General features: G+C 39.8%; 1 protein-coding gene across 5 annotated transcripts; it reads left to right on the top strand.

Moving 5' to 3' along the window:
• Positions 1 to 530: 530 nt before the first annotated feature.
• On the top strand, positions 531 to 17,419 carry LOC146383384 (spindlin-1-like). 5 transcript variants are annotated; one of them, XM_084934597.1, is made up of 9 exons: positions 531 to 688; positions 2,910 to 3,043; positions 5,814 to 5,917; positions 7,433 to 7,528; positions 9,846 to 9,894; positions 10,003 to 10,138; positions 10,974 to 11,091; positions 11,200 to 11,433; positions 12,964 to 17,419. In XM_084934597.1, exons 4-9 carry the CDS (start codon positions 7,489 to 7,491, stop codon positions 13,161 to 13,163), a joined length of 777 nt encoding a protein of 258 aa, XP_084790723.1. In that variant the 5' UTR covers positions 531 to 688; positions 2,910 to 3,043; positions 5,814 to 5,917; positions 7,433 to 7,488; the 3' UTR covers positions 13,164 to 17,419. The 5 variants fall into 5 exon arrangements, with proteins under 5 accessions (XP_084790723.1, XP_084790720.1, XP_084790722.1 ...); XM_084934594.1 differs by lacking the exon at positions 2,910 to 3,043; XM_084934595.1 differs by lacking the exons at positions 531 to 688; positions 2,910 to 3,043 and adding an exon at positions 724 to 1,001.
• Positions 17,420 to 17,840: the final 421 nt, after the last annotated feature.

The following is a 17,840-nucleotide window of genomic DNA, read 5'->3' as shown; positions in this document are numbered from 1 at the left end:
TGACTTTTCCTGTTTATTTCTTGCAAATGTGGCAGTTGTTTTCTTGCAAATTTGCTTGCTTTTCCTCATACATTTGTCTGTGTTTTGTTGTCAACGTTTTTCTCATGAATGTACCATTCTTCTAACAAGTTTGCAGATTACTTGTAAATGTCCCCTTTTTTGTAATGAATTTGACACTTTTCCACATTCATATTCCTACATTTTCTCCCTAGTGTGTCAATTTCTTTTACTTCTCTTATGAATTGGTCTTTTCTCATAAACGTGGCTGTTTTTTCCTGCAAATGTGCTTGTTTTTCATATACATGACCCAAACACAATTCATGAAAATTTGTTTTTTTCTACTAACTTTTCCAGCTTGGTCTCTACTTGTCCAGCCCCTAATTTATAGCTATTTATTTATTTTTAATTCCTCCAGTGGCACCAATAACTTCGTCACAAAACAGTGAACTTGTTCGTTCGTGTGGTTAAAGTTTTGCGCGTCTTTCTTTTGGGCGCTTTTATTATGGAAGGCTTGACCGGAAACATGGCGCCTGGCCGCCTTTAGCTTATCTCTTCGTGGTGAGATGGCCGTGGAGTCTCAGAGGTTCCTGTGAAGTCGAAACGGGCTCTGTGGACAGACAGCAGGAGGCGAGAGAAAGTCCCTCGTTCACGGTCCTCTTCGGCCTCCGTGTTTTAAATGATATCAACGGTAAGACGGAAACAAACATGCACGTGTCTGCTAGCTAGCTAGCTAGTTAGCGCGCAGGTAAACAAGCAGAAACAAAAACACCGTGAGCGCTCGTTTTGTTGGTTACGTTCTCCCGCCGAGGGGGAGGGGAGGGGCGGGGGGAGCAGCAGCGGCAGACGGACCTAACCCAGTCTGCCGCTGCTGCTGCTGCCTTTCTGTCTGGGACACTGCTGCCTTTTCCGCAGAAATGCCTTTCCCGGACGCCCCCTTGTCTTCCGCAACTCTGAGGCCCCTATCCGCCCCTTTCCCCTCTCATCTGGAGCTGTAAATAATAGTGAGTATAAAAGAAACCGAGCAACATGGCTGACGCTGGCCCTGCAGAACCTGCTTGGTCGTTTTGTCAGTGCAGATGATGACTGTATGATGATTATTGTGTACATATTTTTTCTAACTGAGCAGGTTAGCTCGATGCTCATCAGACTCCCTTGCAGAGAATAAAGGAAGAGGTGTGGGGGCTCATGCTGCTGCTGCCATGCTGCAGATTAAAAACAGTGTTTGTAAGTCAGCCTCTGGGTTTGCTGCATTGTCTCAGTCAAATGCAGCCAATAAAGTAATTGGTTTTGCATGTTACTGGAAGCGGATTTAAATCCTCCAGCCTGATGGTAGCTACGCCCCCTGTGCCAACTTGTAACCAAATCAAAGCAAAGGTCACCTGGAGGCTGGTCCCCCAGGTGAAGCTGTAGCTTACCTGCTGTTGCTTCCCTCACTGAACAGAAAATCAGTAAGGTTTGGGAGTGAATGTGTATTTTTCTCTTTGTCTTTTTGTTTTCTTAGCACCCCAGTGAATGTTAAATATTTGATTTTCCAGTCCTGCTTTTTTGTGTAACCTGAAGGTGACACCGACTCTACCTAACACCACCTTTTAGTTTCTCTATTTCTATTTTAATTTTAGCTTACCTGTGTGTCTCTCCTGTTGTTTATCTGCTCTGATGTATTTTTGCACTAGTAAGCCAGTCACTGCACCTCCTCCTCCCTCTTCCTTTTCTATTTTATGTCAGTGTCCAGACCTCCAGTGCTGAAAAATGAAGCAAAAAAACAAAAACACCAACAACCCTGCAGTTCCTCTAATGGCCACTAGAGGCTCCAACAGTTGTTAAAGCTGTTAAAATGGCCAACTTTACAGTTTACAAATTTTCTTGAAGCCAGTAGTGTCGTGGTTACTTTGTGCACTTAGCAAGTGAAAGGTTGCTAAGCTCAAAGCTAATATGCTTTAATGTTGCTACAGTCACCTGTTTCAGCATTCACCTGTCTGTCAAAGAGGCCATGCCCCTAACTTTAAACCTCAGCAAAATCACAACAGGTGACTTATATAAACGTTATGTAGACTGTATAGTTGCCATGCAGGTGGAAAATATCCATAAAGACCAAAACTGTTTTATCAGGTTGCAAACATTTTAACATGATGGTCTATGAGGACTGACTCTGTTGTAACCAGCCTCTAGTGGGCATTAGAGGAACTGCAGTTTTTGACACTTCCATGTTACATCATTGTTATCATTGTTATCATGGACAATGATGTCCCATTGTCCATGGTACATCATTGTCAGTGATGCCTGTAGTCTATAACACAAGCTGCCATAGGTCAGTGATGATCATACAGTCGCCCATCTGGTGTTTATTAATGAAAGAAAACCATTTAAAAAAACATGAAGAAAATGAATAAATTATATAAAGTCAACATAATAAGAATCTAAATGAGTGGCTATGCCGTCAAAGACACCAGAACACCAAACCTGCCAGAAACCTTTTTGGGCTCAGTGTTACACTGTTTAAAAGCACATGTTAGGGAAACTCTAGATTTATTTTACTTTCTGAATCACAACCCTGAAGAACAGTTTGGGCAGTGCTGGGACTTGATGTAATCCAGATGTTTTGGGAGGTGAAAGAACCCCAGAATTCCTCCATAGATTTTTCTAGTCTGGGTTTCCTTACGGTACCCCTACAGAGTGTGTGAGTACTCGTATTACTGTTGTTGTGTAGACTGATCTGTTCACGCAGTCACATTGCGGGGATGTGCAGCTCTTTCCAGTCCCCGTGAGCTCAGGTGTTAAATCTTTAAGGTTCACACTTGGTTACGGGTTAAGCTCGGGAATGTTGTCAGCCCTGATGGGGTAATTCTCCAGGAAATGAATGCAAGTGAGCTATTAGTTGGACCGAATGACGCTGATTCGTTGCTGTCCAGATTTCCTCTTCCCCTCAGGACGGCAGATGACTAATCCTGTGTTGCTCCAGGCAACGAGAGGAAAATCACCACCAGCTGCAGCCAAGCACTGCAGAGCGTCTCTGGTGTTTCTGGTGGGTTAGTCTCCTCTGCAGGTGAGCGGGAGCGTGTTTGAACATCTGCTCTGTTGATAAAACCATCAGAAAACCCGTTTTTCTTTCCTCGCTAGTTCTGCTGCCCAGCACCAAACCATTTGCTCTCTTATTGTGAAACGTGTGCTGATGGATCAACCCAACGAGTGAGCAATCAGTAGTGAAGGGAGTAGGAAACATACAGCCTCTGAGGCCGGTTTCACAAAGATGGAGCTTGATTATGGTTGATTTAAAACGAATAGAATACCTTCATACTGAAAGAACACATCCAGCTGCTTACCCCAGTAGAAAATGTTGGTTAGAAGAAGAGGAAACTCACAGGGAACGCTTAAAATGATTAAAAATGGTGCTGAGGTTATGTGGTGGGGGGTTTTATTTTTTTGTTTCTGTGAATAGATCGTGAACAGGATGTCAGCAGTCAGATTCGGGCAGTTTAGTAGTAAATCATGGCATTAATTTTTGCTAAAGTGGGCGTTTATAGAGATTCACAATGGCTCATTCTTCTGCAGAAGTATACAGCGTGGAAACGTTGGGCAATGTTAAATAAAATGTAGTATAAAATCAGACTGCTGTTTTTAAACAAAGTCAACATCTGGCTTGTTAGCTTGTTAACTCGTTAGCTCTCACGCGTCTGTTATTTCACTGATGGCCTCAAAATTATTTGAAATTTCAAGGAAATTTGCGATAATGACGTAAATAGGTAAAAACAAATACTGAACAATATTTTTGTGTGATTGCAGCTTGCAGGCAGCAGCGTTACTGTGTTATAGCAGTGATGAAGCATAAGTCAAAGAACAGTCAAGAACAGAAGTTGCCTACATTGCGTTTTCAATGGAAACTTTAAGTAAAAGTATAGTAAAACTGCTTAATACTTAGAGAATAATAATAATTCAGGTAGTGTAACCTTCACATAATGAAACTGAAAAATATTTTGTACCTGGGATGTTTCCTGTTAACCAGTTACTTAAAGCCCTCCTTTTCTACCATGCAACTGCATCAGTAATTTGGTGCAGCAAGCGAGTGCTCCGTTGTTTATTATTAGTCATTTGTTTATGCTAATAACATAAACAAATGTTATTAGCATTTATTTATGGAGGCTGAGACGCTGCTCTCGCTCTCACGGATGTCTGAAGTTTCGTTTTATGTTTAAGGGAACATAAACTCATACCACCTTTATATTATATGACCTTTTTGTAATCACTTTAAAATTTATAGCAGTATTATTGTAGACTGCATCATGTGTCACAGCCCTAATTAGCAGTCACTTCAATTGCTCGCCTCAAAGCAGGGAAAAGTTCATGTCACAACCAGTTATTTTGCAGTTCAACCACCAGGCCTGAAGTAGATTCGAAAAATCGTTGTCAAGATCGATGAAGAAGCGAGGGATGGACAGACGTACAGAGATTTCCCATGTTGTTGGGAAGATGGCAGTGGAGTTCAGTCGGGGCAAGTCTTGAAGGTGTAGGTTTGAAGTCTTGAGCACAGCAGACAGTGAGTAGTTAGGGGGTCAGATGTGATACGTAACAACCCGCATACAGATAAATAATACACTGCAGGCCTTCCTCCCAGGCTCCACTGATTAATAATTGACGTCTCATGTTCAGGACATGAAACCTGCTCTCTCTTTTCCAACGTGAGATACAAGGTGCAGCGTGGCCTGTTGCCAGTTACGAAAAAATATGTAATATTCAAGGAAAAGCTTTTGTAGTGCATGTATAGAGGTAGGTCTTTAATTCTAATTACTGATTTGACCAGTTCCCGCCTGATGGTGGGTAAGTGAGCGCTTGTGTTGTCAGTTTTCAGATCAGGATATTGACTAAAGATTTCACGATCTTTCGTGTTTGACAGTCAGGCGGCGTGCTGTGTCTAATTTAGGCATGCCTGTGAGCAAGGCGGTTAACCACAGACTGGTTGTTCTTGCAGAAACCGAGTTTGTGTGTTGGTTCAAGCTCCCGTCTGATGAATAAAACAAAGTTAAGAGGGTCTGATAAATATTGCAGCCTGCGATCAGAGTTCAGGGCCGATGCTCAGTTTGGATGGCAGATTCATCTCTCTCTGTCCCTTAAACCTGTTCTGAATATCCTGTCCCTCGCCTGGAATTTGCTATAAATCAATAAAATCTGAGGGAACAGGTGTGCTTTGAAGATGGCTGTCAAATGGAAGACTTCTAGTAACTACCAAATTTACAAAACTTTCACTGGTGGATTTTAATTACATGTTTAAGTGAAATTGTCACAGTTTATCACAGAAAATTAGTTTGAAGTACCGACTTACTATAATCATGTAAGTCAAGATCCATTGACATGCTTCTTTTTATTTAATATTTTGGGGTTTTGTGGCTGTTTATTTTTCTTTGAAGGCGGTATTGAGATTGTTTGTGGGTCGGCTCTGGCTCTTGGGTGTGTCCCGATGCTTTTGCCTGAATGTAATCTTCCATATTTTGTCTAGATTTCACTTTTTAAGGTTTTTCTACTTTTGTTATTTGTTTTTATTCGCGATATTCTGCAGTCATGCAGATTTTGTCGGGTCTGTTGTGGTAAACTGAGAGCCGAGCCCGAAGGCAATGCCGTCAATTTACTGGTCGATCTGTCAGACCTTAACAGAGAGAGAATTTAAATATGAAGATGTTATTGTGATGTGATCATAGCATGGAACTTCATTATGACACATGCCATTTACTGTAACATCAAAAACATTTAGGGTTATTTTCTGAGTTAATGCGAGAAAGCCATCGGTGCTGAATAATTGTTTAATGAAATGATTCCTGTCACAGGTTTGAATCTGGTTTTGCTGAAGAGGGTTGAGGAAAACGAGCTCCAGGTCCTGGAAAGCGACCTGCTGAACCGCTCATCAACTGTGCTGAATACTGCAGACCGGGTAACCACTGCACAGCCTCAGTAACCGCCTCAGTTTGTCTCTACTTTTAGATAAAATTGGTGTAATTTTAAAGCCATTATGTGATGATAATTCTAACACTAATTGTTTGTTGGGTCTTTGTGGATTGATGATGCACATTCAGTCGTGTGTGAAAGAAAGTTTCCACAGGACTCTCTGCAGCTCTGTGAAAAACTAAGTGCGTCCTGTGATTCAGAGGCTTGTAGACTCACTTTTAGCAGGAGTAACCTGAAGTAATGTTTGACTATCAGTCCCTCATGTTCTTGTGGAGGAATTTTGACCCACACTTCTTATGACGTTGCTTCAGTTTATTGATGTTTGCAGGCATTTGTTGTTTCACAGCTCTCTGAAGGTCCCACGACAGCATTTCAGTCAGGTTGAGGTCTGGACTTTAACTGGGCCATTGCATCACCTCGATTCTTTTTCGGCCATTTTATTGTTGATTTGTTCCTGTGCACACTTGAGTGCTCCAGACCAGAAAACTCACAAAATATCCAGTTTTGGACCATTCTGTTTTTGATTAACAACACCTTGCTGCTACTTACCCTCCTAATTCCTATGCAAGCACTTAGGGTGAATTTAGTTTTTCACAGGACTGTAAAACTGGCTGACATCCAGCAAAGACAAGTTAATCTTACGGTATTTAACAGAAATTAGTGTTTTTTTGTCATTTCTGACATTTGACAGAAAAATCTCTCTTAATCTTAAGGAAATGAAACCCCAATTTAAAAAAGCTTGTCACCAATCATATTGGTGATTTGAAGTTTCTATTTAGTAGAAAGTGGGATGTTATTTCATAGATTTGGACCACACTCATCCTCAGCTTCACATGTGAGAATACTTTAGTTGTGTCCCATCATCTTTCTGATTCTTACGTCTGGGATCTGGTTGCATAATTGTGTGCTTATTAAACATTTTGTCTTCCGTGAACAATACAAATGAAAACAGTCACGGTATCAAGGTGCCGAGCCTCTAGGTGTAAGTGTGTGCACCATAGATAAACAGCTTAAGGAGGGAAGAAAAGACTGAGGCTGTGTGCAAGTGGGTGTGTGATTGGATGAAGTGTATAGTGATTTGAGCTGAAGGAAAAAGTTCAGTATAAAAATGTCACTTCACCTCTTCCTCCCAGTGCACATAATATTTGATACCAACATGTTCTATGTATGTAAAGATATGTGCATGTATTATACAGGCAATAGTAGTTAGCACAGCCTGATCAAGGAGTATTATATTTAGTATTAAAATGTTTAAGCAGTTAAATGGGGTCAGAGTTGTTGAGTTCCCCCCCTGCATCTGGTCTTTGTTCCCCACCAAGCTCTACTTGTGTTGGACCTGTTTGAATGGAAAATTCCCAAAACAGAAAGGCTCTGACATCATGTTTTGTTGATCATGTACAAACATTTTCCACCACTAGATGTCAGTAAAGTCGCAGATAATAACTCCTCTGTGTTTTTGTTTTTTTTTTAATTTTTAAATTTTTTTTTTTGTCCTTGGCAGGTTTGAGCTGTAGCTGTGTGGCCGGGCAGCCTGGCTGCCCCCCTGCCTCCAGATGAATGAAGAACACTCCGGGACACAGAGACACAGCTGATACAGGTCAGGACGCCCTCACTGCCCCGACACACACTGCTGCACAGAAATAGTGTTTGTTTTCTGTTGCATTTCCAGTCAAGTCCAGTGTGTTAGAAATGAATGCAGATAGTTGACCAGTCTTAATCATACCTCGTAAGACCTGTCATTCAAATCCAAAGATGGTTGTAGTGGTGACTTAGAGATACTGACAACTGCAAGCAGCAGTGATGAGTAGAAATTCCTGTTGTACTTTTAATGAAGTCAGCCTGAGTGGTGCATGCATTGCTGCTGCACTGTGGTACAAAGTCTCTGTGGGCCACACAGCCACAAAGAAATTGACAGTCATGCAGAAGTGCATGACGGTGAACTCACTGTGAAATGATGAAGTTCATGAAACTTTGACACAAGTTGATCCTAGCAGCCTTAGAGACTCACAGAAACTATAACACGCCTCTTTGGGTTAGGCGTGTTTGGATCTCAGAGGGTTCATTCATTTAAAATCTCCTTGAAACTTGCTGCAAAGAGAGAGTCCAACATAACCAAGTGTTTACTTTTGAAGCCCTAAGCTTTGGTCACTGTGTTTAAATGTCTCAGTGTTCACAAATTAAAGGCTAATGTAGCCACTGAAGAACACAGGCTGAGCCTAAATATTCAGTTTGGACTGTATATGAGACTCAAATTAGAGCAGGTGAATTGGTGAATATTTTAAATGAATTATAAACTTCATCCGTCTTTCCAGTTTCTTAACTATTTATCTGTCTTGAGGTTGGGGGGGGGATCAAAACTTACACAGGGCAGACGGCAGAGTAGTAGGCTGACAGTCACAGTGCTAACAGAGAGATGTTGACAACCACACACTGTCAAATCCTGGTGAAGTACCTAGAAAGAATCTGTGAAGAAACGACCCTGGTGGCAAGCTTTGACGTGACATCATATCACAGTTTGAAACAGCAGTGTTGAAGGGTTAGCAAAGACTTTACCATGTAAAAGCAGTTTAGGAATCTAGCCTACTTAAATTAGGGAACAAACGTGGAGCGCTATCAGCTGAACATGAGGGATCATCACATTTTCTTCTTTAGGCTACGTCCACACGTACATGGGTATTTTTGAAAACGCAGATTTTTCTATACATAAATGCCATTTTGGATCACTGAAAACAGAATTTTTTAAAAACTCCTGCCAGGCTGGAGATTTTCAAAAACTGTTTTTGCGTTTACGTGTGGACGAGGAATACGGAGATTCAGTCACACAATGTCAAAGGTGTGCACTGTTTTTCACGTCACAGTGTGCGCGTAATTGTTTACATGAGATGAATTTCTTCAATGGCGGACATAAACAAAATACTGTTGCTGTTAATCTTACTATCTGCAGTTTCACACGCTTACATATACACACACAGTTACTGCCCCTCCAGTTAGAAAGACAGAGGCGTCAGAGTGAACTTCGGACGTGGCTTCTACATTCAACACAGACGCTCTCACAACCCAAATCCTGATGTTGGTTTTGAATAAATAAAATTAAAAAAAAAAATAAAATCTATGTATGCTGTATGCAGTTTGCTCTTTCCTAAGTTGTGAGTCCACACAACACTCAAAATACTGTCTTTAGTTATTAATATTTGAAATGATGAAGGCACTTGAAAAGTAACACCTAATTAGCTGCCTTTCCAGAAAAACAAAAACTTTTCGTTAGTACTTAAGGTTTTGTGAGGGTACAAAACCCTGTTTACTCTTTCCCTCCCAGGCTTCTAGACTCCTGATTGGCCAACATTTTGTTTTTAGTGTTTACATGTGGATGGAGATATTTTTTCAAAACTGCACATGTGGATGGGATTTTTAAAAAAAAGAAAAAAAGAAAAAAGAAAACAGAAAATCTCAGTTTTCCAAAAAAAATTTAAAAATCCACCTTTACAGATAGATATGTCTTTTGTTTTGTTGGTTTGCCCTCTTCTGGCTATAAATGCAGTATTTGGATGGTTCAGTTCTAATCGAATGTGATTTTTTTGTTGTTGTTTTTTTTTTGTCCAGTTTTAAAAGCATTAGAGCAGAAACACCAGTTTTCTTTCAGAGGAGGTTGATGAATGCTCAGAGCTGGTAATAACTGTGGCTTCCCGAGTCTACATCAGAAGACGTGCTGTTTGTTACAAAGTGATGCAGCAGTATGTGAGTCAGTGCCTGGGTGTTTTTCCACCTTAATTCAAATGTCTCTAATAAAGGCGAGCAGTAACAGGAAATATCCAGGACTTGCAGTAAATAGGCTGGAACACATAAAACCATCACCATTTTATATGAGCAGGAAGCTGCCGTTTGGTAAATGATCTGTATCGTGTGTTTCTCCTCAGGGCATGCAGGTGTTTCTGCCAATATGATGAAGAAAAAGAACCCGCACAAGTGAGTAAAGACGCGCTGCGGCTCATTCATTTTTATCCGGCCTGAATATTTGCTCTCGTGTGCAACTTTTTAAGGGCAGGGAGCATTGATTGTATTGTTTGCATAAAGGAAGCATAAGAGCAGCCTCGGCCCGCCCACCAAAGTCCTGTCGCAGCCTCGACGCAACATCGTTGGCTGCCGGATCCAACACGTCTGGAAGGAAGGAGGAGGACATGTGATCTGGAAAGGAACTGTACTCGACCAGGTAACCAGAGGTTTCTATAAACTGTCCAATCATATGTCACTTCATTCTGTCTGTATACACCTGAGCTCACTTTCTTCTGTGTTAAAGATATAAAAGAACAATGTGACCACTCTGATACCACCAGTTTTGAAGCTTCAGTGTTAACGTTTTGGCAGCTGCCATGTTATTTTTTTTGATAGCCAGAATTGACCTTAACTGGAGCTAATGCTGGCTTGCTTGGTTAGCATTGCACAGAGAGATGCCTGCAAATGAAATACTTGGATTTCACTCACCAGAACTAGAGCACACTAATGGGTGGTCTGTTTGTTATTTATTGTTGCTAGTTACTTCTGAGGTAACTGCAAGACAGAAACTACACACCCTATAGAGAGGTGTATTTCAGTGACTTGAATTACTTAAGACAGGGGTGGGCAACTCCAGGCCTCAACGGCCAGTGTCCTGCAGGTTTTAGATCTCACCCTGGGTCAACACACCTGAATCAAATGATTAGTTCATTACCAGGCCTCTGGAGAACTTCAAGACATGCTGAGGAGGTAATTTAGCCATTTGAATCAGCTGTGTTGGATTAAGGGCACATCTAAAACCTGCAGGACATGGACCCTTGAGGCCTGGAGTTGCCTATACCTGACTTAAGGTAAAGCTCAACAGAGTGGTAAAGCATTTCCTAACTTACATAATTAATTAGTAAACTATTTAAAAAACTGCAGTTTTAGGCACTTGGCCTTAATTTTTCTGTTGCTGTCATATTATTAAATGTTATTATGATGTTACTGTTGCATTAATTTATGAGGTTGTGTGGACACAAGCACAAAAATTGGGTATTTGTGTCCCACAGGTGCCTGTGAACCCGTCTCTCTATCTGATAAAGTATGATGGATTTGACTGTGTTTATGGTTTGGAGCTTCATAAAGATGAGAGGGTTCAGGGACTGGAAGTGCTCCCCGACAGACTTGGTAAGGCTGAACATAATTTAAACCCTTTTATTTTTCTTCTTCGTCTAAAGGACACAGCAGACATGTAAACAAGTAACATGAATCGTGATTTCATTTTGACCCCATCAGCTAAGTCCCGTCTGACAGACGTCAACCTGGCCGATGCCATGATAGGTAAAGCGGTGGAGCACATGTTTGAGACGGAGGAGGGTCCGAAGGAGGAGTGGAGGGGTATGGTGCTGGCCCGGGCTCCCATCATGACCAGCTGGTTCTACATCACCTACGAGAAAGACCCTGTCCTGTACATGTACCAGCTGCTGGACGACTACAAAGAAGGAGACCTGCGCATCATGCCCGACTCTAGTGAGTGAAATAAATTTTTAAAGAGACTCTGCCGAGCATTTGGATCATATTTGCATATGTTGTCCACATTAAAGGCCATTTTCTGTTTAAATAAAATGAAAGTTGATGTGCTTTCTATGTGGTAAGGATTGTATTCTAAATGAACTATTCTATATTTTCCAATATTTCTGCTTTTAATTTTGTCTAAAAGTTGTGCTGCACAGTCTCACCTCCATACATTATATATACATTGGTTAGCTGCAGTTGTTGGGCAGCAATTGGCTTTTGGGAGAAATTGTCCATCCCCATTCATGCTGTTCTTATTCATGGACCGTAGGAAAAAATGCACTTTTATCAAAGCTGCTTGCGTACAACTAGTTTTTGTAAAGTAATCTTGAAGGATTACTTGTGTAAAGGGTCAGATTTACCCCTAACAGTAACCTAACCAAGCACAGTACTGTGCAGAAGTCTTGCTTCAACCCTAATTTATTTATTTATTATTTTTAACTACATGGCTTTTAAGGAGGCAGACTTTCTTTTGATTTTTGAAAAAGCGGTTTTCAGCAGTAGTTCTTCATCATGAGGCTTTTTGGAAATCTTTCAGGTTTTCTTTTGACATTGGATACTTTTTCAAATATCTGAAAAAGACTATAGACACGAGATAAACAGTAACTGAACATCATGTCCTTGAGAAATGGGAGGAATAAAATCCAGCAAAGACCTGACACATGATGTTAGAGATATATCTGGAGCTTCAGGTGTTACATCTATTGTTTACTGAAGCCTCATCAGAATTGATTTAAGTGGAAGGATGGCTGTCAAGAAGCCTTTCTTACTGAAGGGAAACGGGGAGACACATTAGACAACAACTGAACTGAAAATCAGTTGCAGCAGCTCTGACGGAGTGATGAATTTAACTTTGAAATATTTTGGTTCAACTCATTGTCAGTGTGTACAGAGGAGGTTGGGAGAGGTACAACAGTGAGCCATGTAAAGCATGGTGGAGCCTCTGTCATGGTTTGTAACTGGACATCATGGAATCATGAATCCAGACAAATACCATTAGATTTTGATCCACCATGCAATACCATCTGAAAAGCAATGATCCCAAATACACTGCCAATGCAGTAAAAGGATTGGCACATGGATAGAGAAACACACAAAGGAACATAATGAGTCACTATCAGGCCTTCCATAGAGCCCGGCCTAAACCTGACCCAAAGAGTAAGTGAGAATAAAAAGCCCATAGAAATGAAACTATACAGCAGATGGAGAAAAAGTAAAACTAAGTGCAAAAATAAATGTCCAAATAGACTTCATGTCCACCCCTATTAGCGGGAGTTTGTAGGTCTTTAAATTGGAACAGTACTTTCTGTCTCAGTGTTAGGACCGATTTAAAACGATAACCTGTCGGGTGCAACCTCAACATTGCAAAATGGGCTAAAACCTTAAAATGCAAACATGTTGGTGAATCTGTAACATTTTTACCTATTTAAGAAAACAAACAAACACACACATCTGTTTTAGCACCTGTCTCATTTTCTCCTGCAGATGACAGTGTCCCAACAGAGAGGGAGCCAGGCGAGGTGGTAGACAGCCTGGTGGGTAAACAGGTCGAGTACGCCAAAGAGGACGGCGGCAAACGAACAGGCATGGTCATCCACCAGGTAGAGGCCAAGCCGTCCGTCTACTTCATCAAGTTTGATGATGACTTCCTCATTTATGTGTATGACCTGGTCAAAACTTCGTAAGACTCTGTGGATTTCCTGAAGCTCAGTGAGATGGAAAGAAAATGCAGCACACGTCAAAACATCTGAAGCATTTAACCCGGACTTGTTCTTCGGACCATCAAAGATGAAAATAAAGACTGAAAAGAAGATTTTTCACAGCGTGAAATTAGAATAAAGGCCGTTTTTGCGAGTCAACTTGTTTCTCTGCAGGAAGGTTTAAAATGGAAAAAAGACCTCCTTTAAACCCTTAAAATAATAGGAAAAAGTTACCTTTAATAGGTCTAAAAGCTTTTGAAGCCCTGTGTTACATTTCTGGAAAAAAAGAAAGTTATGTAAAAGATCAATTTTAGATTAGAAAATAATACAACATGGATTAGATTCAAGAAGAGGCTTCCTTTTTTTTTTTTTTTTGTACTAAACAGCGATCTTGTGAATAGATCAATAGTAGCCATCTCTTTTTTGCTTGAGCATTTAAAGATTCTTCTGGAAAGATTTCTGTGTCATGTTTTCTACTGAAGCTCACCTGGCCACAGAAAAACAAGCAGACTCCCAGTGAAGAAATGTAGCCTGAAGCCGGTTGTGGGAAGGGACTTGACTAGAAATCAACAAATCAAACAGACTAGAAGATGAAGATGATGATGATGATTATGATGAAGATGATAAAGAAGAAGAAGGATTCTTGGACTGGAACATTTCTAGTCACGATGAAGGAGGAGTTGGTGTTTGGACTCAGACGCCACATCTCAGTGTTGACGATAACTTCTCCATCTGCCTAGCATTACCATGTATGGAAGCTCATTTCTGCCATGATTAAAAAAAATACTCATGCTAAAGGCAGTATTACAATATTTCTAAGTAAAAATTATGATGCCCTAAATCCGAATAATCAGATTGTTTTGAAGGGTAGCTAGATGCGCCGACGCGTCACTGAATCATGAATTCATACATTTGCATTTCTGTGTGAATATGCAGAATTTGTAGTTCAGGCTCTGTTGGCCAGTAACAAAGGTAAACAGAGCAAAGCAAGTGAGGATTGTCTGACAGTGATTTAACTTTTTTTTATTTATATGCAGGTAGAACATGACAGCCAGAAATGCTGGTTGTTCCTAGGGGTTAATTCAGCAAATACGTCCACAAACATCCAATCATTTTCATTTTACAAGTTTAGTTAGTTTAGTTGTTCAAAGAAAATGATAGGAAAAAAAAATCTGAATCTTGACTATTTTTTTAGATTCATTTCCGACATCGGTTTTATTTAATATTACAAACTTTTACAAACAAAGCCAAAAGTATTCACTTATTATGTTGATGTTGAACTAAGTAAACAGTATTTCATTTTAAGATCAGATTAAATAATACTTTGACTTGCTAGCTAATATTTAAACTAATGATATACAATCCTTGCTCAGTGAGATAAAATCTTTGCCTTTAAAATAGGGTCATGTTTCATAAGTCTGACTAAGCAAGGCTTTTATTGTTGGTTTGTTTTTGTTGTATTTAAATGGTCATTTTTTTTCTTGGTACAAATGGGCTTCCATACAACAGAACTCCATAAGACAGGAAGTGAAACAAACTGGTTCCATTTTGACAGTTTAATGTCAAAGCTGGACTTTGTAAAGCCCTGGAAACTGTTGGCCCAAACTTCATCCAAGCCGGGTGGTTTGGTGACATCTCTCTGAAAAAGGAACTGTTGAAAACATCAAAATGACCTTTGGAAATATCCTAAATGCCAATTTGTGGCCCATCTGATTGGATGAAGGAAAAACTACACTTTTTGTTTGGCTCTTGTACAGAGAAAACCAAGCTTATTTTCATCACATTGTGTGCTACTCACACAGACCCCATGTTAAAAAAAAAAAAGAAGCTAATCTAAAATCTCCAGCAGTTCCAAACTGTGATTTAAAAAAAAAAAGAAAAGTTTTTGGTTTTTGTTCCTTTTTTGCTTTCGTCTTTGCCAAAATTCCCCCTTCTTGTCGTGAAGTTGTTTGATGTTAAAGATGATTGCTTTTTGTTTTGTTTTTTCTCGTGATTTCACTAAAGCCTTTGGATTTACTCTCGTGTTGTCTTTTCTAAGTCGTCAAAAAAAAAGAAGGAAAAATGGGGCTGAGAAAACGAAACTGAACCATGGCCAAAGCCCTTTCTGTCCTTTTGGAGTTTGTTTAAAAAAAACAACAAAAAACAACAACAAAAAAAAAACTTGTCATGGATAGCGGGCAAACACCTGGCTGTGTCACTATTCATGGAAAAACAGACTTTGAGAGCAGAAAGCCTGACTTAATGCTCCTTAAACCTGAAAGGTTGGAGGCATGAAGAATGCTTCCTGGACACTTTGTATTGTGTGTTGGACTTTTGAAGTCACCAGAACGCACGAGGACAGACAGATTTGCTGTAGCGCTACAGTCATGTTTCCAACCTTGAAACCATTGGTGAGACCTGAAACTTTTGTCAAGAGCGCTGGGAGCTTAAATCCGGTTCACTTCCATGTTTGGCTTGATAACATTATAACTGAAAATATCCCAGTTTGTATTTACACACAAACCAAAAGATCACAGACTCCTCGTGGGCAGATCAGATCTTCTCCTGGACGTCTTGGAAAGAGCTTCTGTGGGTGCTTACAAGGTGATCTGGTCTGCTTCACAGCATGTATGCAGTAAGAGAGGACACAGTTGGTCGTGTTTAGTATATAAAGAGATTAACAGCCAGTGAAGGTTTGAATTTGTTTTGTCACAGATGTACTTTTTATTTTATTTGGATTTACTCCAGACTGAAGGTTTTCTAAAAACTACTGTTTATTGTACTTATTTGAACTTAAGTTAAAGGGAACCTATTCTGTTTATTGCTACTGGAGTCACTTTGTGTGATTCAGAATTATAAAATAATCCCTAAAAAGCAAGCAAACATCATTTATACTGCAGATTTCCCTCCACGAGGAAGCATGATGTGCTGGTTCTTGCCAAACCTCTGTACAGGCTGTGAATTTTAGCATGGGAAAAGAAAAAACGAGCAACAATAGCATAGTAAAAAATTATGAAACTCATAAGTTAATTCCATAACATACAGATTCAATAAAATAATTGAAAGCTTAAAATAAAACATAATCATAATCAACTCTGCTTATCTGAAACAAACAGTTTTAGCTCCTCCCCTTTTGTTCTGAATTGCCCCTCTCCCTATACAGGTGGTTGGAGCTTCTGTTGTCAGATGACCATATTAGGGATATCCACTCTCTCTGACTTCATGCAGAGCCAAGAGTAGAAAAAAAAAATGAGTTCAAAGCAGTCTGAAGTTTAAACTTTTTCCTCAGATTTATAAACAATAATGGTTTTGATAAGAAGTGCCACAATATAACACAACTGATAATGATCATAATCAGTATTTAAAAATAGCATTTTTATTGCATCACAAATGCACATATGATATTATCTTAAACAATCCAGGCTGACTGTAACGGTTTGCAGTTTATTTACTACTGCAGAAACAGCTCAACTGCTGTTGGCGTTCATGTTTCTGTTGCCATGGCAACTGCTCACTAATTGGGAGAGAGTCACTTCCCGCGCGCGTACACACACACACACACTGTGCAGTTTGGTGCTGAATTGTAGGTGTACACCTGTGATGAAAAAATGGAAAAACATAATAGGTTCCCTTTAAAATACTTGGGTCTGTTCTGAGTCAGTGTTTTGTCATTCGTCTACATTTGTGGGATAAATGGGGATCTCCTACAGGCTGCTGTCAAAGCCGGTGAACTCCAAACACGAGGGCAGCCAGCTGACTTGATTGCACTGCTCAGGCTGTTTGTGACGGTGGAAATGTGCTTGGATGCTTTGGCTGAATCGATGTACAGAACAGTTTTTCTTTGTGAAGCCTTCAGTGTGTGTACTTCCTGTAATGTAGTTAGTTGCAAAGGCAGATTAAAGCTCTTATTATTATTATAACCGCTCTTTAAAAAAAGAAAAAAGAAGAAGATAGACCCTCTGTGAGGTCTGTAAGTCTCTGCACTTGTGTATCTGTTTTGTTTTTCATTAAAAAAGAAGTATGATTGTGATCATCTCAGCCGGCACTATTTTAATCAGTTAACTAAATAACGCGTCGTTGCTAAGACTCGACTCCCAGCCAGGTTATGTTGGTTCATTTTTGCTCTTATTATGATACCAGATTATTGTGGTTAATGTTGGAATGACATGGGCCTTCTATCATCCTTTTGCCTTGTATTGTTTGTTTTTGTATGTTTAAAAAAAATGTATGTTAATAATTTTTATTGTTAATGGAAAACCTGACACGGTGTGCGTTGTCTTCTTTCTACCATCGTTCATTTTCCGGTGATTTAGAGCTCAGACTGAGCAATGAAGGTATAGTGCTCACATGCTCCCGTGTGATTTAATTATAGTTCAAACAAAGGCAGAGCACTGTTTACCCGGAGAGCCACATCGCCATTTCATATATTTTTAAATGATTTTATTTTATATTTTTCACTCTGAAACATCAAATAGGAATCATAGTCTAGCTCTTCAGATTGAACACAATGGTTCGTGAAGCTTGGTAAGTCACAAGAGATGTTATAGTTTTCTTCTCCGTTTCTGATTTTAGATCAGTTTAGTTTTTTGTTTGAAAGCTTTAAGTGGTTGTTTTAGTTTTCATATTATATGGAGGTCTTTGAAGGATATTAAAATATATTAATTTATATGCTCACCATAAACT

This window comes from Perissodus microlepis, chromosome 7, assembly GCF_051167445.1.
Source record: "Perissodus microlepis isolate ML-2025 ecotype Zambia chromosome 7, ASM5116744v1, whole genome shotgun sequence".
Lineage (NCBI taxonomy): Eukaryota > Metazoa > Chordata > Actinopteri > Cichliformes > Cichlidae > Perissodus > Perissodus microlepis.
Note: the sequence above shows the minus strand (reverse complement) of the source record. Positions and strands in the feature narration are given on the sequence as shown.

Bases quoted from the DNA above. Each gene is read 5' to 3' on its own strand.
- LOC146383384 (XM_084934596.1), top strand. From the start codon at position 7,489: ATGAAGAACACTCCGGGACACAGAGACACAGCTGATACAG. The intron at 11,092-11,199 runs GTAAGGCTGAAC...TGACCCCATCAG, and splicing joins AGTGCTCCCCGACAGACTTG to CTAAGTCCCGTCTGACAGAC. The intron at 11,434-12,963 runs GTGAGTGAAATA...TTTCTCCTGCAG, and splicing joins GCGCATCATGCCCGACTCTA to ATGACAGTGTCCCAACAGAG.